Below are 26,578 nucleotides of genomic sequence, written 5' to 3' on the forward strand. Positions count from 1 at the left end.
TATATATATATATATATATATATATATATATATAAAACACCTAAATGAATAAATAAGAGGATGAATATCATAATTAGAATTGTGGTATGAAGATTCTGCCAATAATAAATTATAATTATAGTTAAAAAGATGAAGCTAGAATATGCTTACAAGTATTGTTATGGCAGTCAAATATTGAATGGATGTAATAAAGGTACTGCGACGGGAACGGAAGGGAAGGGTACAAGGGCTAATGATGTGATGCGGTATTGGAATTCGGAGCACACGGAGGCAGAGTCACTTATAAGAAACATTCGATTAGTTAATTTAGACCTGAGGGCATCAAGGTTTGCAGCTTATATATCCAAGCCCCTCTTTAGTTGTCACTAACATGCATGAAGTGAGAGAATTACATCTTCCAGCCGTCCATTCTGTCCCTGTCTAAGGCTCTCTCTGAAAGAACCTCTCCCCCCACCCTCCTAAAAGACACAGACCATGTGGTTTCATACTCCCTTTAGTGCTGAGAACTGGGAGGTCTGTGCAGCCTCAGGCAATCACACACTGAGTCTCTCTCTGCTGCTCAGAACAGGACGGTGGGGGCTGGCAGAGCAGAGCTGCAATGATTGCTGGGAGATGGATATATACATATATAAATATATATAGATATATATTTCCCTGGGGTACCCCTTTAAGGGTATATTTGAATGGGTCCGTGGACAATCAGAATTAGTGGCACATTTACAGGGTGACTGTGGATCCATTGAAATGAATGGTATTGAAAATGAACATCACTAAAACTTACAGCAGATCTTCCTCAGTAGGAAACATTATCAACGTGTTATCATACCCTAAAAAACTAAAATTAGAATAAAAATTTTATACAAGAATTAAACAAGGCTATTACTGTTCTGCCTTAAAGGGCTCATTCACAATACCAATATGTGCCCGAGACACATATACCTGTATGTTGATATAAATTTAAATTTTATATGTCATTTAAATTTCTTTGAGGTCCAAGTCCCAACATGTGTAACCTCAGAAAATGACCTGAACGTACCCGTCTGTGCCCGTGTGCATCAGCATCCCATATCGGCAAGATGCCATTGTATACATGGTTTAGAAGGCACACAGTTAATGTGAACCTAGCCTTAGCAGTATGCTGTATCAGTACAATCTCATTAGACACTTATACATAACTGTCCCTAACACATTCATGATATATGTTAGAATTAGTGCTAATAATAACAGTAAGAATGACATTGTACATATGGTATAAAAACAAAGATATACTGGTCTTGGTCCGTCTGTAGCCATTTCCAGTAGTACTTGTATGTTTCTACAGGGTACTCGTGCTGTGCTTTTAATGGGCAGCAGAACGTGTGATCATAGTGTTGGGAGTATGTGTTAGAGTAGGGTTTCTAGAAACAATAACAAGCATAGCTTTCTTTTACATTAGCTTTTTGTTGCTCTTTTACTGCCAACATTGTTTAGCATGCTGCACTACTCTGTCCTGTAAAAAAAACGGATTTTCCCATTATTAGTCAGTGACAGTAAAAACTGACCCTGACTAATCATATTGGATCTGCAAGAAGTATGGTAATTGATCATGACAGATCTTAGCAAGCTTGTCCTATCTATTATGGTTCCTGAAAAAAATGGAAGCCATTACGCCAGTCTGAACAGAGTCTTGTTTTGCTTGCATAGATAAAATGTTGCCATAATCCTCATACCTCCTCTCAAAACCATAGTAAAGACTGATCATCTTAAATGCAAATCCTACCTTAACAAACCAGTTTGGAGACATGACTTAGTACAGGTGTGACATATTGTCAGATACTCGCTTCTGCGGTGCTTCCGATCTCCACTTGGTGCTGCTTGGCGCAGAGCTGCTCTTCAAAGCGACAGGAAGGGCAGTCCAATCAGTGGTCAGGGACGCTCCCCTCTTTTCAGTCTGACCACAGTGCGCTCTGCTGACACCTCTGTCCATGTCAGGAACTGTCCAGAGCAGGAGAGGTTTCCTTTGGGGATTTGCTCCTACACTGGAAAGTTCCTGACATGGACAGAGATGTCAGCAGAGAGCACTGTGGTCAGACAGAAAGAATATCTCAACTTCCTCTTTAGTATACAGCAGGTGAAAAGTACTGGAAGGTTTAAGATTGTTTTAATAGAAGTCATTTACAAATCTATTTAACTTGCTGGAACCAGTTGATTTAAAAAAACAAACTGTTTTTCACCGGAGTACCCCTTTAATAGACATACAGTATGCCTGGAGAAATCCAGATATAGAAGATACAGAGTACAGATATAAAAGATAATTAAAAACAGTACTGAACATCAAATTTATATCTTCAAATGTGTTCTTATACCGCACACTAAGGAAAAAAATCATTACTGCTGAGACTTTATTATTGTAATAGATATATCTTATGCATATATGTATAGGTCTGTTTAATTACACACTATATATATTTATTGTATTGTTTAACAATACAGGTCCCCAATCCTCGATAGCTCAAGAGCCAGCTTCCAAGACAAGTGGTATTGAATGACTGGTTAGATACAGTGTCATGGATTATTAGCTACTTGGGTTAAATTTTATATGTTACAGTTTATTAAATATAAAACAACTTTCTTATTGGATTTATATAAAAAAAATGCTTTATTCTTTGTCTATTTTCACTTTGAAACTGTCGCCACTAGGGGTCTCCCTAGCAGTCCCTGGCTGCAAGCGTTTTCAGTGATTTTGGACTCACACTGGGCTGCCAGTGAGTCTGAAATCACAGATGCTGCTTGAGCACGTGACGTGCTCAGCGCAGCTCCCCGCCTGTCAATCAGACAGGCGGGAGTGAGCGCTGCGCTTGCACCAGTGCTGGGAGCAGCAGCTCTGTCCTCCGACGTTCCTCCTCTCTGTCTGGCACGTGTAAAGCCAGAGAGGAGGAGACTTAGAAGCTGCCTTCCCTGCAGTGTGCTGAGCCTGTATGCGCGTTCCTGAGAGGGAGCACTGCATACAAGAAGAAGGGCGGAAGCCAGCCCTGGCAGACATCAGATGACATTGCGCCTGCCGGGCAATGCCCACTTCCTTCCCTGAGCTACCGAAGATAGAAGAAAAGAGGTATTTACAGGGAGTTTGGAATAAAAAAAAAAAGACAGGGATAGAGATAGTTAGAGTCAGGGACAGATGGAGCGGGGATAGGGAAAGTGTAGTTGATGATAGGTACTCTTTAATTAAGTCTAGAAGCAGGAACAAAAACTTAATTTGCTGGTGGTCAGTCATGTGGTCAGCAGTTCTGCCCCTTCGTGTCAGTGGTAACAACCACCATATCAGAGGCTCCTGTGGTCAGTGTACCCCAGGGCCATGTGACTGCAAAATCTCCTTCCTCCCTGTCTTGTTTCATGCCTGCTTAGGAGCAAGGACTCTTGTGAAAATGATAGCGCCTGCTCCTGTTTATAGACTACCAAGCGATTATTATGAAAGTGTAAGCCGGCAAAGACATGGAGAAATGAGAGAGGAGCATTGAAAATGTGACACGCGCTCCCTTAGTGAACCCACAGCTTTCAATCAGCCAACAATACAGAACAGAACATAGAGGTGGCATCATATCACTGGCCAAGAATATGGCGGAATGGCACTTCAGAGCACCAAAGAGATGTGCAGTGGAAGAGCCTCTGGTTAACTCAAGCTGTCCTTGTAGCACATGGCTGATCATTCATGTGAATGGTCGCCATGTAATACTTCATTTCCCTTGCCACTATGGCTGCAGGAAAAAAGCCTGGCTTAGCACATCAACTCACAGAATGATCGGGTTGTAAGTCTATCTTGCTTTCTTACCCGACTGCCTTTTTCACCTGATATTTATTATTATGTCGCGTCCTGTTTGTCGCACTGGGTTTTGTTGGTTGTGGTTTCCAACTCCTCTGAGCTGTCGGGAAAAAATCCACAACAATACAACAAATTCGGGTTGGAAACCTTTATAAATACGTGGGAAAGCTCAGAAATGTCTGGTTACGCCCCTTTTTCGGGTTTGGGAGAATCCACATCGGGTCCCTCGGGAAAAAATGTCGCATGGTGTCGCAGACTGGCGCACGATGTCTGCGACATGGCGCAGACAAAGATGTGACAAAAAAAACCCGACAAAAGAGGTCGGGTTTAGAATAGTAAATGAGGGCCAATGTCTTTTCTGTAGTCCTCACTTTTAAAGCAGTCCCTTTGACTTTAAACTTTCCTTTTAAGACAAGCTAATCTTAGTGCCCACTATATCCTGCCTCCACTGTTGAGGCTTTCCACATCCAAAGCCATCTTGGCGACCCTCCAAGCTAAGATCTCTCACAACTTAAATCAGATTTTCCAAAACTAACTCCTTAGGCTGCAATTTGTCCCTTTCTACACCCAGACAATCCAGGCCCACTATTCTTAATTTCTCTTGTTGCCAAACCATTTTCTTTAAATAGCTCCACCGGGCATCACCATGCACATGTCCACATCATTTATTGTCGTTCTGAACAGGGGTCAAGTCCTGGGAAAAAAGTGTGGGAACTCTTCCACTAAAGGGCCAGTCCTGCAGGACTTCTGCTAATGGGAACGGTGTTCTTGCTGTAAAAAGAAAGTGCAGGAAATCAGTTCCCACGTGACAATGACAATTAGATGTTATTCTGGCCGCAAATTAAGCATAATGTCTTCTCCTTCTTTTGTTCTTCTAGTGTCCAGCAATGTTGCACCTAGTGCAACTATTCAGATCACTTTTCAGAACTTTACAGGTGTGTGATGCAATACTCTGTATCAACAACATAACATAACATATATATAACTTCTTAAATTACTTATAACCTGCACTCTTTAGACTGCATCATGGAGGTACATAGTTCTTCAGAATACTTTAATGTCCACTATTTGCAACGTTTCTTCTTTATTTTGGCTTCATTTTAGATCCATTCTTGACGCCACACAAAAATGGTTGCATAAATGTATACATCCAATTGGTGCAATCACGTACTGCATGTACATATTTTGTACCAGTGCTTACACATTTCTTAATTCTATATTCTATATTTGCTGTCATAAATCCAACTAGTATAAAATGTGACAATGACAATTAGATGTTATTTTTGGCCACAAATTAAGCATAATGTCTTCTCGTTCCTTTGTCCTTCTAGTGTCAAGCAGTGTTGCACCTAGTGCAACTATTCAGATCGCTTTTACAGGTGTGTGATGCAATACTCTAAGTACTAATAGCGCATTACAAGTCACTATTAACCCATATCAAATTTATTTTCCACAATGTTGAGTAATTATATGATAACCATATCTCACATTCTCTTACCACTAATACTAAGCTAATACGAAAATAAAAAAAAAATGACACTTGATGGAAGACAATTTCTAACATTAGGACTAAGCCTCTTTGTTGGTTGCTTCACCAGCAGACCCTTGAGATACATGGTTCTATAGCAAATGCTTCGACCTACTACATGGATACATTTCCCATTTTACATAAATGTAGTCTAATAGAGACTATGTATGTCTCCATACTGTATAATGGATAGCAGAGCTACATCTGGAACAGAACATGCCTCTCCTGTAGTTGTATAACAAAACTTTTTCCATCTGTTCTTATTTTCAGCTACAAACAATAGCACCAATATTCCAACTTATGTAGGAAACACAACAGGTGTGTATTCATTGGATATGGGTTACAGCCCATAGACTGAAAGCTTGAAAACTTATACTGGTGTTCTTATATTTCAAATTTGCAGTTCTCTACACGGCAACTACTAGTAGCACAACTGTTAGGATCAATGCAGGAAATGACACAGGTCAGTATGAAAAATACACAATAAAAAAAGAACAAAAATACAATAGGTGTTTAAGTTAAACTTTCCAGTTGGTAAAAAAAAAAATCCTGTAGGTTGGAAAAAAAACAAACAAAAAATAAATAAAAAGCAAACATTACTAACCCCTACATTTGCCACTGCTCTAATACCTGGAAATATTGCAATTACATAATGTACATTATTTAAAAAGGGTACTCCGGGATATGTAAACTTACCCCCTATCCTAAGGGATAGGGTATAAGTTTCAGATCTCGTGGGATGTCTGACCGCTGGGGCCCCCGCCATCTCCCATACGGGGCCCTGGCAGTCCGCAAGAAGAGGGCGTGTTCCACCACTGCACAAAGAGGCGGCTGACACGGCCCCTCAATACAACTGTATGGGAGAGCAGGAGCGCTGCATTCGGCAATCTCCGCCTCTCCTATACCGCTGCATTGGCAGGGCATGTAGGCCACTGCTTTGTGCGCTGGTTGACATACGCTATTTGGATGGAGAGCCAGGGCCCTGTATGGGAGATTGCAGGGGGGTTCCAGTGGTCAGCCCCCTGCAATCTAAAACTTATTCCCTATCCTAAGGATAGGGGATACGTTTTCATATCCCGGAGTACTCCTTTAAGTGGGGCTACAGCCAGTCACTGGCCTCAGCAGTCATGTGCCATATATGCAAGAAGAGACTGCTAAGGACGGTAACTGGCTGCACATTCAAGTGCATAATGGACATTATGTCATTGCACCATTTCCGTCTGGGGTCACTGAAGCAACAACAAATTAAGAGGGAAGTATACTTTATTTTATTCTTAACCCTGATACAGGCCTGTAGGACATTTCTTAAAAACTACTGGAAAAGCCTGTAGTTCCAAATGCAGTTTGATTTGTGATTAAGTATTTACTTGGCCCCATGGTCTAAATAGTTGTTGGTAGACAGCTTTTTCTCCCAATCATACCATATATGAGTCTTAGCTGGGTGCAGAGGCTTACCTAGTGCCCCTTGTGCTCCTGGCGAGGTGCGGTATAAACGACGCCCACCCACTCCCTACCAATGATATACATACAGTAAAATTAAATGACTCACAATTGACGCCTTCTCTGAATGCAGTCGTCCTCTTTCCTTCTCTTCTCCATCTGGCTCAGACCGCAATATTGACTTCTTCAGCATCCGCAGGACAAACATGTTAGACTCACCTCTACACAATCTCCCCATCTATAGGCTCACAAACTATAATAATGCCTCCTTGGTGTCCTGCACAGTAAAAGTGGGTAGGTTAGTAGGTCCCCCATTATGTAGGTATATTCCCTACATTAGGAATGTAGTTTCCCCATTAGTTAGGTATGTCCAACAGTAGTTAGACAGTTCCCATATTAGGAAGTCCTGACAAAGGCAGGTATGACTTTAGGTAGGTAGCCCCCCCATAGATAAATACATCCTTTGGTATGTAGATGCCCCCCCTTCCCTTTCTCAGTAGGTAAATACGTTGGTAGGTGGCTAGCGTGCCTTTCAGCTTCTGTATTTTACTATTATCTTATGGTAGTACATACATAAATATTGAATAAAAGTATTGCTTTTGCTATAGCAGTGGAACTGAAGCTTAATGAGAACCTTTTAGTCTTAGTGGCCTCACGCACCAGCCTTGGGACTTTACAGGTGAAGAGAACCATGTTCCAACACTGTACTTCTCGGCTTTATTCGTTTCCGCATAGAGCTCAACATTTTTTTAAACGGGCACCCTGCACTCGGGCTGTCAATGAAGTCTGATTGGTGGCTGGAAAGTACAGTGAGCATGACTTAAAACCACCAGGTTCCCTTCCTTGTGAATGGAAGACGTGGCGGCTTTGATCATTGAGAACTAGCGCACTGGAGTGGAGGAACCTTTATAGTGTTGCCCTTTCCAGTAAAGGGACTAATATTAAAAGCAAATACAGAAAGCAAGGAAAAGTACCATGTACAATCTTTTAGCTCTTTCTTTTGATTATATGTTACCAACTCTGAGTACATCTGCATATATGTCAAGAGAATGTCCCCATGGATTCCACATCTGTAGAGCCCAAGCACAATGTAAAAAAAACTTTAGTGATGATTCATTTCCTATAGGTTTTGTACTGTGTTAATTCAGAATTTATTAGAATGTATTAACCCCTATGGATTATACTTTTGATCTGCTTGGTTTTGGATATCTATTATTGCTTCTCTGGTAGAGAACATGCTGAAAGCTAATGTACCATAGGTAAATGGTGATCATCTATGGTGGTATTCATACGCAAGCATTTTATTTTCAAAAATTCCAATTTATTTCAGTGAATTGGACTAGGCACTGTATTGTTTATGTAAAAACAGAAAGCTATGAGCCGCCAATTTTCACAGGTTCCATTCCTGGCACACTGCAGCTATAGTGCTAGGGGAAATGTTGTATTACATGGTGACCATTCACATGAATGATCAGCCTTGTAACAAAAGGAGAGCCTGAGTTCACCAAAATGGGGGCTGCTCTCATAGAGGCTCATATAAGGACATATGGACATAGGCTGTATTCATAAGACAACCACTTTAATAGCTTTATGTTACTGTATGTAGTTGTGAGAACTCCAAAATGTACCCTTGATTTTAAGACTGGGACAATTCTTTTCTTTCTAGGTTTATCATTTTTGCATGTACTAAAGATTATCATCGTATATTTTTGTTATGTTTACAATAATAATAAGAATGATAATAATTTATTTATATAGGTCCAACATATTCTGCAGCACACAGTTTTACTGTACATAAATAAACATTATGCACGTAACTCAAGATCGCGACTTGCTGTCGGTGCATTGAAATATTCATTGTTTAGCTCTAGATACTGAAGCGCCTTTCTGGTGATGCTTGGCACTGACTGTAAAGTGAATCAATGGTCTTTTGTTGGTCTTTGTGAAATCATTATATATTATGGATTCAGAATTCTCTTGTATATGATTTATTATTTAAATTGTTTGCTCGTAGAATATAAAATATCTTTGTTGTTTTACTATTTCAACAGCTTGTGGTGTTGGAGGTCCATCAGCATTAAGCAGAATAGTAGGAGGAACATCAGCTGCGTTGGGTTCATGGCCCTGGCAGGCTAGTCTACGGTACAATGGAAATCATAAATGTGGAGCCTCTCTCATTAGCAATTCCTGGCTTGTCACGGCGGCTCATTGTTTTTCTTCGTAAGTTGTGTACCTTTACTGTGAATACACTGTCAATCATTACTTGCCTATAACAGGGTTTACAGTACCTAGCTAATGTCATTGTCTGGATAGTCATTTCAAGTCACATAGAAGAAGTTTAAAGTGCAACTATCATGTAAACAAATCCAAGACTTGCAGAGGGAAAGGAGCACGGCACTGCTGTCCATGATTAGCCCACTCGGGGATATGAGACACCAGCACTAACGCCTGGGAGGTTATCTTCTGGGGTGTACTCCAAATAAGACAAGCAATGGCACACAGTTCAAGAAAAAGGTGGATGCACTCACCCGGATAATTTGCTTGCCGGAATCTTTATTCACTTGCATAAAATAGTACAGCTGGTAGACGCAGAGGAGCAGCCTCACAGCGACAGACTGTTTCCTGCGCTCCACGCGCACTTCCTCGGGCTGCCCGAGGAAGTGCGCTTGGAGCACAGGAAACAGTCTGTCGCTGCGAGGCTGCTCCTCTGCGTCTACCAGCTGTACTATTTTATGAATGAAGTATCATGTAAACAAAGTTCTAAAAAGTTTTATCGACATGTGAGAAGTTTGTATTAGTAGAAGTCTGTGTGCTGAGACCCCCACAGATCATTAGAGTGAAGCGGCCCAAGTGCACGGCTGGACAAACTGTACCCCTTTTAGGTCTGCACAGCTAAAGTCAGTTGTATACTGAATTGTCAAAAGTCCTATAGACTTCTATTGCAATTAGATATACAGCTTGCTTTATATGCTGTGCATAACAGAGATAAAGGGGTTCAGCTGTGCATCCGCACTCTTCTGCCACTTCATTCTAGCGATTGGTGGGGGGTCTCAGCACCTGGACCCCCACCGATACAAACTTTTGATATGTCAGAAATTTGTTCAAATGATACTGATGGTACACTTAAAGGTTAAAGTCACATAAGGCAAATTAGTTGTACAAATTTCTGCCACTGAAAAACAATCAAATACATTCGGATGTATAGGACAGTTGCAGAAATGTCCACAGCAATCCTGCTACATGTGTATATAGCTGAAAATCTCTATGATATAAGAAAACAAGGGGCTGATATAATCTGCAGATAAAGTCATCCATTGCAGCACGCATGTCACAAGGGGTATATGCCAGTATAGAAGTGTCAGCACTGCTTCAATGGTGGTTCTCGTGGTAGCGTCAAAGTTAACGTATAATGAAATCAAGATCCTGGCACAACTTAGATACAATTTCCCATAATACCATATCGATAAAGGCATTTAATGCCGGAACGCCTGCTGCTGAATTGTATGTAGTCTATGTTGAATAAAGATATTCTTCATCAGCCGGGATTCTTTTGACCTATATTGTGCCATAATTCAATTCCATAGTCATGGGATGTCTCTATGGATGTGATGTCCCAACCTGGAGGACTGGCAAACATTTTGAAGTCTCTTAAAACTGTAAGAAGTTGTGTTTTTGTTTTTTTTCTTTCTTTTGTATATACAGTAAGTAATTGACATATCAAATCTTGATGTGGTTTTTCATATCAAAGGGACTGCATACAATGTGATGCAACATAACCGCATCATTTCTAAAAATAGTTTTTTAAATTTATACATTTCCACGGGGAAATTTAAATTTGATTTTCTTTCCAAAACCATTTGAACCATCTGAACTTTTTTTAAAGAGTGAAGTTTGAGACATCTAAATGAAATGTGGAAACACATAGATTTTATACACAAGTTTGTAAATTGTTTAATATTTAAAGTCATTTTGACTGCAATGGAAATAATCCCTTCAAGACTAGACATCATTTCCTAATGTTAAAAAAAAAATTCTGATTTAAAATACATGTGATAATTTGATGTAAAATTCAAGTGTACTTTGAATCTATGTCAAAATACTCAGTGTGAACAAAGCCTAAAGATTTTGAGGAATTCACCCAGATCTCATTAGGAAATATGTTGGTAATAGGAAATTAAATTCTGCATTTATTTTTTTAAAGTGACCTAAAAATAAAAGTGATCAGGTGGATTGCTGTGGGTGCACGTTTAATACATGAGGGCTATAGATTCTTGATGGATCATTTTACTATATATGGTTAAAATATACAGATGGGATTTCTTAATTTTTTTTATCTTCTATTAGTATAATTTTTTTTTTTTTTTGGAAGCAGGTAAAAGTGCCATGATAAAAAATATATACCATTATGTTTCTACAGGAGCACAGATGTGAATGCTTGGACAGTCATCTTAGGAACAGTTTCTTTAAGTACCGGATCTGGGTTGAAGCTCCAAAATATCATTATCCATGAGAATTACACAAAGGGGTCATATGCCAATGACATTACTCTTCTCCAGTTATCAAGTCCAGTGACCTTTACACCATATATTCGATCCGTATGTTTACCCGATACACTGGATTCCTTTCCGGACAACTCTTCGTGTCATGTATCTGGATGGGGAGCACTAACAGAAGGAGGTTAGAGAAAATATAAGTAATCTTTTTTTTAACAAGTCTGTTTTTTTATTTTTTACATAACAGTAATCAAAATACAATGATAACAATGAATGGGATCTACACAATGTATTCTCTTTGCTGGATAGAGCAATAAGCAATCGGAATGGTACATGTGCACTGTATATATAGCCTTTTACACAGAAAAGAGACATGTATAGATATGTAATCCTGGAAAGATCCCATTATTAAAACACAAATATCAACAAACAAAACAAGTCACGTGAATCGAGCCGGTCAAGAATTGTTACCCTTCAGTGAAATAGAGTGGTGAGCTAGCTAGAACAGCTAAAGGTTCATCAGTTAAAATATGATCTCTAGGAGGATGAAAGCTAGATAAGTATATCAGTGTGGAGGGGGGTGGGAGGGATATACCAGGAAGTCCTGTGTGGCGTAGCACTCCTAGAGGTTGTACATTGCGGTGGTCTATTCGTGAGGTCCGGATACTTTGAATCTGTTTAATAAGAGGGCAATGGCGTAGAGAGGGACTGTGTCATGCAAAGGCGCTTATACGAGAGCCAGGGTCCCCATAACATTTCAAACTTGTCATGGGTGAGGGATGACCAGCTGGATAGTTCCTCCATTCTGCATATTAAAATATAAGTAATCTTGACAATTTCAGAGGAAATAAAACATATGATAAAAATATTCATGATATTTGTTTTTTTTTTACAGGGAGCCTAGCATCTGTTCTACAACAGGCTGAATTAAAAATTATTAATTCAATTTTATGCAGCAGTTACCAGATGTATGGATACCTTATAAAGCCTTCGATGATATGTGCTGGTTACACAGAAGGAAAAATAGATTCATGTCAGGTGCGTTTATTATAATCCTGAAGCCAATGCCAAGTCTGAGAACAATGTACCACATGAATGTGAACCCCAGTATAACAGACCCTAGAATCAGAGCCCCAGAATAATAGACCCCAGTATAACAGACACCCATATCAGAGCTCCAGTATAATATACCCCAGTGTCATACCCCCAGTATTACTAACCCTAATATCAGAGCTCCAGTACAAAAGACCCCATATCAGAGCCCCAGAATAATAGACCTCCCTAAACCAGACCCCAGTATCAGAGCCCCAGAATAATAGACCCCAGGAACCAGACCCAAGTATCAGAGCTCCAGTACAACAGACCCCCTATCAGTCCCAAAATAATAAATCCCCTAAACCAGACCCCAGTATCAGAGCCCCAGAATAATAGACCCCATAAGCCAGACCCCAGTATCAGAGCCCCAGAATAATAGACCCCATAAACCAGACCCCAGTATGAGAGCTCCAGTACAACAGACCCCATATCAGTCCCAGAATAATAAACCCCCTAAACCAGACCCCAGTATCAGAGCCCCAGAATTATAGACCCCATAAACCAGACCCCAGTATCAGAGCTCCAGAATAATAGACCCCATAAACCAGACCCCAGTATCAGAGCCCCAGAATTATAGACCCCATAAACCAGACCCCAGTATCAGAGCTCCAGTATTACTGACACAATATCAGAGCCCCACAATAAAAGACCCCAGTATATCTGACCACAATATCAGAGCTCCAGTATAATAAACCCCAGTATCAGATCCCCAGTATAACAGACCCCAATACCAAAGACCCAAATTATAAGACCCCAATATCAAAGCCCCAATATAACAGACCTCAATATCAGAACCCCAGTATAATAAACCCCAGTATAACAGCTCCAGTGTAATAGACCCCAGTATGAGATCCCTGGTATAACAGACCTTGATATCAGAGCTCCAGTGCAACAGACCACAGTATCAGAGCCCCAGAATAATAGAACTCAGTATAAGAGCCCCAGTATACCAGACCCAAATATCAAAGCCCCAGTATAACATACCCTAGTATCATAGACTCAGCATAACAGACCCCAGTATCGGAGCCCCAGAATAATAGAACTCAGTATAAGAGCCCCAGTATACCAGACCCAAATATCAAAGCCCCAGTATAACATACCCTAGTATCATAGACTCAGCATAACAGACCCCAGTATCGGAGCCCCAGAATAATAGAACTCAGTATAAGAGCCCCAGTATACCAGACCCAAATACCAAAGCCCCAGTATAACATACCCTAGTATCATAGACTCAGCATAACAGATCCCAGTATCAGAGCCCCAGAATAATAGAACTCAGTATAAGAGCCCCAGTATACCAGACCCAAATATCAAAGCCCCAGTATAACATACCCTAGTATCATAGACTCAGCATAACAGATCCCAGTATCAGAGCCCCAGAATAATAGAACTCAGTATAAGAGCCCCAGTATACCAGACCCAAATATCAAAGCCCCAGTATAACATACCCTAGTATCATAGACTCAGCATAACAGACCCCAGTATCGGAGCCCCAGAATAATAGAACTCAGTATAAGAGCCCCAGTATACCAGACCCAAATACCAAAGCCCCAGTATAACATACCCTAGTATCATAGACTCAGCATAACAGATCCCAGTATCAGAGCCCCAGAATAATAGAACTCAGTATAAGAGCCCCAGTATACCAGACCCAAATATCAAAGCCCCAGTATAACATACCCTAGTATCATAGACTCAGCATAACAGATCCCAGTATCAGAGCCCCAGAATAATAGAACTCAGTATAAGAGCCCCAGTATACCAGACCCAAATACCAAAGCCCCAGTATAACATACCCTAGTATCATAGACTCAGCATAACAGATCCCAGTATCAGAGCCCCAGAATAATAGAACTCAGTATAAGAGCCCCAGTATACCAGACCCAAATATCAAAGCCCCAGTATAACATACCCTAGTATCATAGACTCAGCATAACAGATCCCAGTATCAGAGCCCCAGAATAATAGAACTCAGTATAAGAGCCCCAGTATACCAGACCCAAATATCAAAGCCCCAGTATAACATACCCTAGTATCATAGACTCAGCATAACAGATCCCAGTATCGGAGCCCCAGAATAATAGAACTCAGTATAAGAGCCCCAGTATACCAGACCCAAATATCAAAGCCCCAGTATAACATACCCTAGTATCATAGACTCAGCATAACAGATCCCAGTATCAGAGCCCCAGAATAATAGAACTCAGTATAAGAGCCCCAGTATACCAGACCCAAATACCAAAGCCCCAGTATAACATACCCTAGTATCATAGACTCAGCATAACAGATCCCAGTATCAGAGCCCCAGAATAATAGAACTCAGTATAAGAGCCCCAGTATACCAGACCCAAATACCAAAGCCCCAGTATAACATACCCTAGTATCATAGACTCAGCATAACAGACCCCAGTATCGGAGCCCCAGAATAATAGAACTCAGTATAAGAGCCCCAGTATACCAGACCCAAATACCAAAGCCCCAGTATAACATACCCTAGTATCATAGACTCAGCATAACAGATCCCAGTATCAGAGCCCCAGAATAATAGAACTCAGTATAAGAGCCCCAGTATACCAGACCCAAATACCAAAGCCCCAGTATAACATACCCTAGTATCATAGACTCAGCATAACAGATCCCAGTATCAGAGCCCCAGAATAATAGAACTCAGTATAAGAGCCCCAGTATACCAGACCCAAATATCAAAGCCCCAGTATAACATACCCTAGTATCATAGACTCAGCATAACAGACCCCAGTATCGGAGCCCCAGAATAATAGAACTCAGTATAAGAGCCCCAGTATACCAGACCCAAATATCAAAGCCCCAGTATAACATACCCTAGTATCATAGACTCAGCATAACAGACCCCAGTATCGGAGCCCCAGAATAATAGAACTCAGTATAAGAGCCCCAGTATACCAGACCCAAATACCAAAGCCCCAGTATAACATACCTTAGTATCATAGACTCAGCATAACAGATCCCAGTATCAGAGCCCCAGAATAATAGAACTCAGTATAAGAGCCCCAGTATACCAGACCCAAATACCAAAGCCCCAGTATAACATACCTTAGTATCATAGACTCAGCATAACAGATCCCAGTATCAGAGCCCCAGAATAATAGAACTCAGTATAAGAGCCCCAGTATACCAGACCCAAATACCAAAGCCCCAGTATAACATACCCTAGTATCATAGACTCAGCATAACAGATCCCAGTATCAGAGCCCCAGAATAATAGAACTCAGTATAAGAGCCCCAGTATACCAGACCCAAATATCAAAGCCCCAGTATAACATACCCTAGTATCATAGACTCAGCATAACAGATCCCAGTATCAGAGCCCCAGAACAATAGAACTCAGTATAAGAGCCCCATTATACCAGACCCAAATATCAAAGCCCCAGTATAACATACCCTAGTATCATAGACTCAGCATAACAGACCCCAGTATCGGAGCCCCAGAATAATAGAACTCAGTATAAGAGCCCCAGTATACCAGACCCAAATACCAAAGCCCCAGTATAACATACCCTAGTATCATCGACCCAGCATAACAGACCCCAGTATCAGAGCCCCAGAATAACAGACCCCAATATAAGAGCCCCAGTATAACAGACCCCAATATCAAAACCTCAGTTTAACAGACCCTAGTATCATCGACCCAGCATAACAGACCCCTATATCAGAGCCTGAGTATAATAGACCCCTTTATTATTGCCCCAGTATAATAGACCTCTGTATAACAGCTCCAGTATATTAGAACCCAGTAAAACAAACCACAGTATAACAGACCCAAGTATCAAAGCCCCAGAATAATAGACCCCCGTAAACCAGAATCCAGTATAAGAGCCCCAGTATATCAGACCCCAATATCAGAACCCCAGACTAAAAGACCCCATTTTCATTGGCTCAGTATACAAAACACATTTTCACTTACCTTCCTCCTTCTCTTCCTGTCTGGAGCTACTTGTTGTAACTTAAGGACCTTTAATAACTCTTTCTTTATTTATATAGCGCACACAGATTCCTTTGATCACGTGATGTGGTCATGTGATGCTCCAAGGGGCCTTTCTTCACAGAAAGAAGCAGCCAGTGAGCAGAGGCTCTGGCATATAACTGTGTATGTAGGGGTAGCTCTACCTGGCAGTTCAGTCTCCACATACACAGATGTATGCAGGGCTGTGCAGTAGAGTGCCCCTAAAGTAGTCTGGGGGCCAGCACCCTATACGATGAACCATGAGGAAAAATACCTAAAATAGTTTGCTGGAGACCCAATCCAAATAACAGTTCTAATAATATTAATAATGTTCTTCCATTTTATTCTAGGGTGACTCAGGAGGTCCTCTGGTTGCACTACAGTCTAGTAAAAGATGGTCGCTCATAGGAGTTGTTAGTTTTGGTGATAAATGTGCTTTGCCTATGAAGCCTGGTGTGTATACGAAGGTCACATATTTTCGCAGCTGGATAGCACAGAAGTCTGGTGTGTAAATCTTCCAATGTGAGATGAAATGAACAATGTATTATTATACTGTGTACAGATGTTTCAGTACAGACAGCAGTCCAGAGGCTCAGCTGACTAATTTCCCCCAATGGAAGAATTTGCCTTTAAAGGGGTACTCCGGTGCTTAGACATCTTATCCCCTATCCAAAGGATAGGGGATAAGATGCCTGATTGCGGGGGTCCCGCCGCTGGGGACCCCCGTGATCTTGCACGCTCCGCCCCTCAATGCAAGCCTATGGGAGGGGGCGTGACACGCCCCCTCCCATAGGCTTGCATTGAGGGGCGGAGCGTGATATCACACAGGGGCGGAGGCGTGACGTCACACGCCGCCGGCCCCGTGGTCGCCGGTAATCAAACCGGAGCAAACATGCTCCGGGGACTGATTTTAACTGGGGTGCTGCGTGCAAGATCACGGGGGTCCCCAGCGGCAGGACGCCCGCGATAAGGCATCTTATCCCCTATCCTTTGGAGTACCCCTTTAAATACCATAAGGCAGGTCTTTATTTTACACTGCATTTCATGCCCACGGTTCACTTTCATAAAGCAGAATGTGATTCTTTTTTTACCATGAGAACTGAGATTTTTGTAAGGGACAGATCCCCTTGAATTGTAATGCTTATCATGTTTTTATTGTAATATTATGGCATAGAATAGTGCAGCATCCTATACTGCTCTTAGGCTATGTTTACATGTCAGGATGTCTGCACGGGAAATCTGGAGACATTTTGTAGACTGCAGGCACCGGCATGACATGCCGACACTAGGACCACTCTGGAATGCTCCATCTCATAGACAGCAATACATTCTGTGTGGAGAAAGAAAAGACGTGTTTATTCTCTCAGCGGACACCGGAATTAGAATTTCTGTGCCAGATGTTTCCGATGCGGAAATTTTGTTATGTGAACAACGCAGCTGAATCCCATTAAATTGTGAAATCTCCGTACAGGATTCCAATACGGAATTCCGCATGGAAATTCTGGCGTGTGAACATAGGCTTACCGGAAAGAAAAAAGGGTTGTATGAACAGTACCTTATAAAAACATATTTTTGTACATACTTATTTTTATTTATCTCACTGATGTATAGAAATATATTGATTGTGAAATGTTTTTAATTTATTAAATATAATTATTATAATACTTAAACCGCATGTCTTTACTGGCTGTTAATTTATCTTCTGTATTACTGGGCTGAAAATATTCTACTTTCACCTTATCTGTACTTAACTTGGCTGTATATTTTGGCTTACTTTGTTCCCATACAGTTCATTTTCAATCTCAGATACTCCAGGGCAGGGGTGTACCTACAGCATTTGGCACCCGGGGCAGACCCTTTGTTTGGCACCCCACCCGCACCCACCCTTCATTACAGCCCCTCCCCCCCTTAATTACATTCCCTCCTTCCCGCCTTAATTACACCCCTGCCACCCCCCTTAATTACACCCCCTCCCTCCTCCCCTTAATTACACCCCTGCCACCCCCCTTAATTACACCCCCTCCCTCCTCCCCTTAATTACACCCCTGCCACCCCCCTTAATTACACCCCCCTCCTCCCCCCCTTAATTACACCTCTCCCTTCACATAGAATTATTTACTTACATTTTGATGATGCCTCCTTCTGACCGCTGGTGATGGATCCTTCCGCTCCTTTAAAAGATCCGTGAAGGCGGCGTCAGCATCGTGACGTCACGTTGGGCGCTGCCGCAAGACAAAATAAAGATCCAAAATCTCATTTTGATAACGAAAGTATATAGCCGAGACCTACCGGCTGAAACTACAGAACTCATATAATACACAATTCCATAGCTTTCTATGCTACAACCCAACTGGCTCCAAACTCTGGACTTCCAGATGTTGCTAAACTACTACTCCCATCATGCCCAGACAGCTGGGTATTTGGGCATGCTGGAAGTTTCAGTTTTGCAACATCTGGAGGTCCACAGTTTGGTGACCACTGCTATAACGCATCATTTTATTTACTACATTAGTGACACAACTGTTTCCTATGGTTCCTAGGATGATGAAACTAACTATAGAATATGTCACATCTTCTGCACATGTCACATGTCTCTATGTCTCTATGTCCCAGACATTGATTGTCTGCAGTGCCCCAGCCACACTATCTAAGGCAGTGTTTCCCACCTAGGGTGCCTCCAGCTGTTGCAAAACTACAACTCCCAGCATGCCCGGACAGCCAAAGGCTGTCCAGGCATGCTGGAAGTTGTAGTTTTGCTACAGCTGGAGGCACCCTGTTTGGGAAACACTGATCTAAGTACAAGATCTTGTACAATCACTAGGACTATAATAAACTATATATGAACTAGATACTAAACCACAAGTCTAATACTTTGTTTCTACACAACTGCAACATGTGTAGCCAGCTTAACCCTATATCTGCCAGAGCACATGCAAATCTCTCTACTGTATCTATTCCATTGCTATACTAATTCATCCCCAATATCTGCTACTGTTCATAGGAAGCATAGAAGTTACTTGTATCGCCATTTCGCCTCACAGGTTCTACTGTACATGCTTATCAATGTGTAATCCATCAGTGAGCAATGCTCTGTGAGTAACATGCTGTATAGGTAGGGGTCCCCCGAGCTGTAGAGGGGCAGGGGCAGGTGCCCGCTCTTTACTCATCCTGGACTATCCTGACACAAGTCCAGCCCCCCTGCTGTCACTGCTGCACATGGACAGTCACTTACCAAACTCTGGGGGGGGGGGGGGGGGGGGCCTGCACAGCTCATGGGGCACAGCCGCTGATCCTTCCCATCACAGACACTCTCTTCTAGCAGAGCTCCTATAAACCCGGCTCACAGGACGGCTGACTCCAGAGATGCAGGCGGCCGGGCGGAAAAGCGTTGCGGTCGCGGTGCAGCAGTGGATGGGGAGGTGACTCCATCATGGACCCCCCCTTGTGAGTGGAACCCGGGGCGGGTATACACACACAGTTGTAAAATTGTCCAGTTTAGCCCTTACTGGGACTCCTGTGTGAGAGGAGGCAACTAGGGAAAGGAAGTCTGCTGTGAAAACTATAGGGGCTGCTGGGGCAACCATATAAGCAGAAAATGGCTTGCTGTAAGTGGGGATATTGTGACCCCTAGTAAAAGGAAGGTTGCTGAAAGTGCAAAGATGGTGGGGGATGGAGCTGTTATTGTCTAATTTGTCAGTAAAAAAATGTTGCCCTGCATCAGGTCTGGAATCGGTGATGTCCGTGTGAGCCAGGGTCGAACTGGGACCAAAAATAGGCCCGTGCATTTTAGATCAAACAGCCCAAAATATTACGTACATACACCTTAATAAAATGGGAATGGCTGGTGATATTAACTTCCTGTTTGTGGCACATGAGTATATGTGAGGGGGGAAACTTTTCAAGATGGGTGGTGACCATGGTGGCCATTTTGAAGTCGGCCATTTTGAATTCAACTTTTGTTTTTTCATGTGACACATCAAACTAATTGGGAATTTCACAAGAAAAACAATGATGTGCTTGGTTTTAACTTAACTTTATTCTTTCATGAGTTATTTACAAGTTTCTGACCACTTATAACATGTGTTCAATGTGCTGCCCATTGTGTTGGATTGTCAATGCGACCCTCTTCTCCCACTGTTCACACACTGATAGCAACACCGCAGGAGAAATGCTAGCACAGGCTTCCAGTATCCGTATACACTGCTATATACTACTATATACACCGCAGGAGAAATGCTAGCACAGGCTTCCAGTATCTGTATACACTGCTATATACTACTATATACACCGCAGGAGAAATGCTAGCACAGGCTTCCAGTATCTGTATACACTGCTATATACTACTATATACACCGCAGGAGAAATGCTAGCACAGGCTTCCAGTATCTGTATACACTGCTATATACTACTATATACACCGCAGGAGAAATGCTAGCACAGGCTTCCAGTATCTGTATACACTGCTATATACTACTATATACACCGCAGGAGAAATGCTAGCACAGGCTTCCAGTATCTGTATACACTGCTATATACTACTATATACACCGCAGGAGAAATGCTAGCACAGGCTTCCAGTATCTGTATACACTGCTATATACTACTATATACACCGCAGGAGAAATGCTAGCACAGGCTTCCAGTATCTGTATACACTGCTATATACTACTATATACACCGCAGAAGAAATGCTAGCACAGGCTTCCAGTGTCCGTAGTTTCAGGGGCTGCACATCTCGTATCTGCACACTTTTTTATTTTTTGCACCGTGATCTGAAATTTTTAGTGGCACCATTTTTGTATTGATTGTACTTGATCACTTTTTATTCATTTTTTCATTATATAAAAAGTGACCAAAAATACACAATTTTGGACTTTGGAATTTTTTTGCGCGTACACCATTGACTGCGCGGTTTAGTTAATGATATATTTTTATAATTTGGACATTTCCGCACGCGGCAATGCCACATGTTTATTTTTATTTACACAGTTTTTTTTTTTAAATGGGAAAAGGGGGGTGATTCAAACTTTTATTAGAGGAGGTGTTAACCTCCTGAGCGGTATTCCCGAGCGTGACTCGGGGTTAATTTTCCCTGCCAGGATCGGTAACCCCGAGTCACGCTCGGGGTAGAATTACAGAGTTCCTGGCCAGGCTGCACGGTATATCGCAAAAGCAATGCGATATAGCGATGCGGCCCCCGGGAAAACATGCGATTATCTGCTTTGGTCGGCTCCCGTTGCGGGGGCCGGCCAGAGCAGGTAAAGAAAAATACTAAAAGTCAGTGTTTCCCTACCAGGGGGCCTCCAGCTGTTGCAAAACTACAACTCTCAACAGCCAAAGGCTGTCCGGGCATGCTGGGAGTAGTAGTTTCACAACAGCTGGAGGCACCCTGTTAGAAAAACACTGAGATAAATGTAAAAGGAAAAAGTAGTAAAATAAAAAAAACTTTTGCTCACCTAATCCCGGTCCCTGAAGATGTTGTTCCCCTCTGTGCGCTCTGGTCCCTGCTCTATTCATCTTACAGGACCTTTCACTTTTCAGCCAATCACAGGCCGCAGTGGTGTAAAGCCTGTGATTGGCTGAAGGGAAAGGGCTTGTTCTGCAGCAAATACACTAGGTTTGAAAACTGCCCGGCAAACCCAGTGTATCCTGCTGCAGAACAAGGTGACAAGGGGGGGTGGGGGGGGGGGGAATAGGAAGAATGGGACAAAGGGGGGAATGTGACAGAGGGGGGGATGTGACAAGGGGGGGGATGTGACAGGGGGGGATGTGACATGAAGGGGGGGGGGGGAAATGTGACAGGGGGGGAATGTGACAAGGGGGGGGGGGGGAATGTGACAGGGGAGGGGGAATGTGACATGAAGGGGGGGATGTGACAAAAGGGGGATGTGACAGGGGGAGGGGAATGTAACATGAAGGGGGAGAATGTGAGAAGGGGGGGAATGTGACAAAAGGGGGAATGTGACAAGGGGGGGGGGAATGTGACAAGGGGGCAATGTGACAAGGGGGGAAGAATGTGACAAGGAGGGGGAGAATGTGACGGGGGGATGTGACAAGGGAGAGGGGGAATGTGACAAGGGAGGGGAATGTGATGGGGGAGATGTGAAATTCAGTGCAAAAAATTGTACCGCTTTTGGTACAAATTTCCAGAAAGAATCATACCGCCAGGGAGGTTAACCCCTTCATGACCCAGCCCATTTTCACCTTCATGACCTGGGCATTTTTTGAAAATCTGACCACTGTCACTTTAAACATTAATAACTTTGGAATGCTTTTACTTATCATTCTGATTCCGAGATTGTTTTTTCGTGACATATTCTACTTTATTTTATCGGTAAAATTTCACTGATATTTGCATCCTTTCTTGGTAAAAAATCTAAAAATTTCATGAAAATTTTGAAAATTTAGTATTTTTCTAACTTTGAAAGTCTCTGCTTGAAAGGAAAATGGATATTCCAAATAAATTACATATTGATTCACATATACAATATGTCTACTTTGTGTTTGCATTAAAAAATTGACAAGTTTTTACTTTTGGAAGACATCAGAGGGCTTCAAAGTTCCGCAGCAATTTTCAAATTTTTCTCAAGATTTTCAAAATCGTAATTTTTCAGGGCCCAGTTCAGGTTGGAAGTGGATTTTAAGGATCTTCATATTAGAAATACCCCATAAATGACCCCATTATAAAAACTGCACCCCCCAAAGTATTCAAAATGACATTCAGTAAGTGTTTTAACCCTTTAGGTGTTTCACAGGAATAGCAGCAAAGTGAAGGAGAAAATTCTAAATCTTCATTTTTTACACTCGCATTTTCTTGTAGACCCAATTTTTTAATTTTTACAAGGGGTAAAAGGAGAGAAATCACCCTAAAATTTGTAACCCAATTTCTCTCGAGTAAGGAAATACCTCATATGCGTATGTAAAATGTTCGGTGGGCGCAGTAGAGGGCTCAGAAGGGAAGGAGCGACAATGGGATTTTGGAGAGTGAGTTTTTCTGAAAGGGTTTTTGGGGGGCATGTCCCATTTAGGAAGCCCCTATGGTGCCAGAACAGTGGACCCCCCCACATGTGACCCCATTTTGGAAACTATACCCCTCATGGAATGTAATAAGGGGTGCAGTGAGTATTTACACCCCACTGGCGTTTGACAGATATTTGAAACGGTGGACTGTGCAAATCAAAAATTTTATTTTTCATTTTCACAGACCACTGTTCCAAAAATCTGTCATACACCAGTGGGGTGTAAATGCTCACTGCACCCCTTATTACATTCCGTGAGGGGTGTAGTTTCCAAAATGGGGTCACATATGGATATTTATTGTTTTGCGTTTGTCAGAACTGCTGTAACAATCAGCCACCCCTGTGCAAATCGCCTCAAATGTACATGGTGCACTCTCCCTTCTGGGCCTTGTTGTGCGCCCTCAGAGCACTTTGCACCCACATATGGGGTATCTCCGTACTCAGGAGAAATTGCGTTACAAATTTAGAGGGTCTTTTTTCCCTTTTACCTCTTGTGAAAATGAAAAGTATAGGGCAACACCAGCATGTCAGTGTAAAAAAATTATTTTTTTACACTAACATGCTGGTGTAGACCCCAACTTCACCTTTTCATAAGGGGTTAAAGAAGAAAAAGCCCCCCAAAATTTGTAAGGCAATTTCTCCCGAGTACGGCGATACCCCATATGTGTCCCAAAACTGTTGCCCTGAAATACGACAGGGCTCCAAAGTGAGAGAGCGCCATGCGCATTTGAGGCCTGAATTAGGGATTTGCATAGGGGTGGACATAGGGGTATTCTACGCCAGTGATTCCCAAACAGGGTGCCTCCAGCTGTTGCAAAACTCCCAGCATGCCTGGACAGTCAATGGCTGTCCGGCAATACTGGGAGTTATTATTTTGCAACAGCTGGAGGCTCCGTTTTGGAAACAGTAGCGTACCAGACGTTTTTCATTTTTTGGGGGGAGGGGGGCTGTGTAGGGGTATGTGTATATGTAGTGTTTTTTACTTTTTATTTTAGGTTAGTGTTAGTGTAGTGTAGTGTTTTTAGGGTACAGTCACATGGGCAGAGGTTCACAGCAAGTTTGCCGCTGGAAGTTTGAGCTGCAGCGCAAAATTTGCGCCATCTCAAACTTCCAGCACTCACTGTAAACCTCCGCCCATGTGAGTGTACCCTGTACATTCACATTGGGGGGAGGGGGCAAACATCCAGCTGTTGCAAACTCCGAGCATGCCCTTTGGCTGTCCGTGCATGCTGGGAGTTGTAGTTTTGCAACAGCTGGAGGAACACTGGTTTGGAAACACTAAGTTAAGTAATAAACTTTCAAGTGTTTTGCAACCAAACTTAGTGTTTCCAAACCAGTGTGCCTCCAGCTGTTGCAAAACTACAACTCCCAGCATGCATGGTCTGTCAGTGCATGCTGGGAGTTATAGTTTTGCAACAATTGCAACAGCTGGAGGCACTGAGGTAGGAAACGGACAATGTTTCCCAACTAGTGTGCCTCCAGATGTTGCAAAACTACAACTCCCAGCATGCCCAGACTGCCAAGGCATGCTGGAAGTTGTAGTTCGGCAATATCTGAAGGATCAGATGTTGCCGAACTACAACTTCCAGCATGCTTGGGCAGTCTGGGCATGCTGGGAGTTGTAGTTTTGCAACATCTGGAGGTCCACAGTTTGGAGACCACTGTATAATGGTCTCCAATCTGTGCTCTTCCAGATGTTAGAGAACTACAACTCCCAGCATGCCTGGACAGACTGAGCATGCTGAGATTTGTAGTTTTGCAACATCTGGAAGAGCACAGATTGGAGACCATTATACAGTGGTCTCCAAACTGTGGACCTCCAGATGTTGCAAAACTACAACTCCCAGCATGCCCAGAAAGCCAAAGGCTGTCTGGGCATGCTGGGAGTTGCAGTTTTGAAACTCTCAGAGGCAGCAGAGAGATCGCTTTACGGCGATCTCACTGCTGCCAATGAAGATGCTGCACTGCTGCCGGAAACTCACCTCCGGGACGCAGCGCCGCCGGGACCGCCTGGAGGACGTCGGGACCGCACGGAGGACGCCGGGACCGCTCGGGACACCGCTCGGACGGGTAAGTGACGCCGGGGGACGGGTCAGGGACACTTAGCAGAGCGGTGTGTGTCCTGATCCCCGTGATCGGGACTCACACACCGCGCTGCTAAGTATTTTCATAGCGAAACGCTGCTATCAGCTAGTCAGATTTGACCAGCTGATAGCAGCGATCGCTGGGGGGGGGTGGGGGACGAAACCCCCCGTGGTCGCATGGTAAGATGGCTGGCTATCAGTGATAGCCACCATCTTTCCGGGCGCTGCGGGATGCCGCGAGTAGCGGCAGTAATGTCCATGACGTACCTGTATGTCATCGGTCGGGAACACCTTGCCACCCATGACGTACAGGTATGTCATAGGTCGGGAAGGGGTTAAAGGGGTTATCCAGGAAAAACTTTTTTATATATATCAACTGGCTCCAGAAAGATAAACAGATTTGTAAATTACTTCTATTAAAAAATCTTAATCCTTTCAGTAATTATGAGCTTCTGAAGTTAAGGTTGTTCTTTTCTGTCTAAGTGCTCTCTGATGACACGTGTCTCGGGAACTGCCCAGTTTAGAAGAGGTTTACTATGGGGATTTGCTTCTAAACTGGGCGGTTCCCGAGACACATGTCATCAGAGAGCACTTAGACAGAAAAGAACAACCTTAACTTCAGAAGCTCATAAGTACTGAAAGGATTAAGATTTTTTTTAATAGAAGTAATTTACAAATCTGTTTAACTTTCTGGAGCCAGTTGATATATAAAAAAAAGTTTTTTCCTGGAATACCACTTTAAATGATCTTTATTCACTTTTTTTTATTCATTTTTTTCGCTTTTTTTTTTTGCAATGTTATAGCTCCCATAGGGGGTTATAACACTGCACACACTGATCTTTTACATTGATCAGTGGTTTCTCATAGGAAACCAGTGATCAATGATTCTGCCGCTTGACTGCTCATGCCTGTATCTCAGGCACTGAGTAGTCATTCGGCGATCGGACAGCGAGGAGGCAAGGTAGGAGACCCTCCTCGTGTCCTACATGTCACGAATCGGCTGGCAGGAGGTGGATCCTCTGTGCCAGAGAGGGATTGGCGTGGACCGTGCTAGTGGACCGGTTCTAAGTTACTTCTGGTATTCACCAGAGCCCGCCGCAAAGCGGGATGGTCTTGCAGCGGCGGTAGTAACCAGGTC

The 26,578-nt window shown here is 42.7% G+C and overlaps 1 protein-coding gene across 1 annotated transcript; it reads left to right on the top strand.

Annotated features, from left to right (window-relative positions):
• Positions 1-129: 129 nt before the first annotated feature.
• On the top strand, positions 130-18,170 carry LOC130356710 (transmembrane protease serine 11C-like). Its single transcript, XM_056558635.1, has 9 exons — positions 130-193; positions 4,678-4,734; positions 5,598-5,645; positions 5,731-5,790; positions 8,819-8,987; positions 11,185-11,444; positions 12,156-12,298; positions 16,688-16,841; positions 17,809-18,170. The coding sequence occupies exons 1-9, from the start codon at positions 130-132 to the stop codon at positions 17,847-17,849; spliced, it is 996 nt and encodes a 331-aa protein (XP_056414610.1). The 3' UTR covers positions 17,850-18,170.
• Positions 18,171-26,578: the final 8,408 nt, after the last annotated feature.

Source organism: Hyla sarda, chromosome 1 (assembly GCF_029499605.1).
Source record: "Hyla sarda isolate aHylSar1 chromosome 1, aHylSar1.hap1, whole genome shotgun sequence".
In the NCBI taxonomy this organism is placed as follows: Eukaryota; Metazoa; Chordata; class Amphibia; order Anura; family Hylidae; genus Hyla; species Hyla sarda.

Excerpts from the sequence above, each read along its gene's own strand:
- LOC130356710 (XM_056558635.1), top strand. The coding sequence starts at position 130 with ATGAAGCTAGAATATGCTTACAAGTATTGTTATGGCAGTCAAATATTG. Across the intron at positions 4,735-5,597 it reads CACTTTTCAGAACTTTACAG|CTACAAACAATAGCACCAAT; the intron begins GTGTGTGATGCA and ends TCTTATTTTCAG. Across the intron at positions 8,988-11,184 it reads GCGGCTCATTGTTTTTCTTC|GAGCACAGATGTGAATGCTT; the intron begins GTAAGTTGTGTA and ends ATGTTTCTACAG.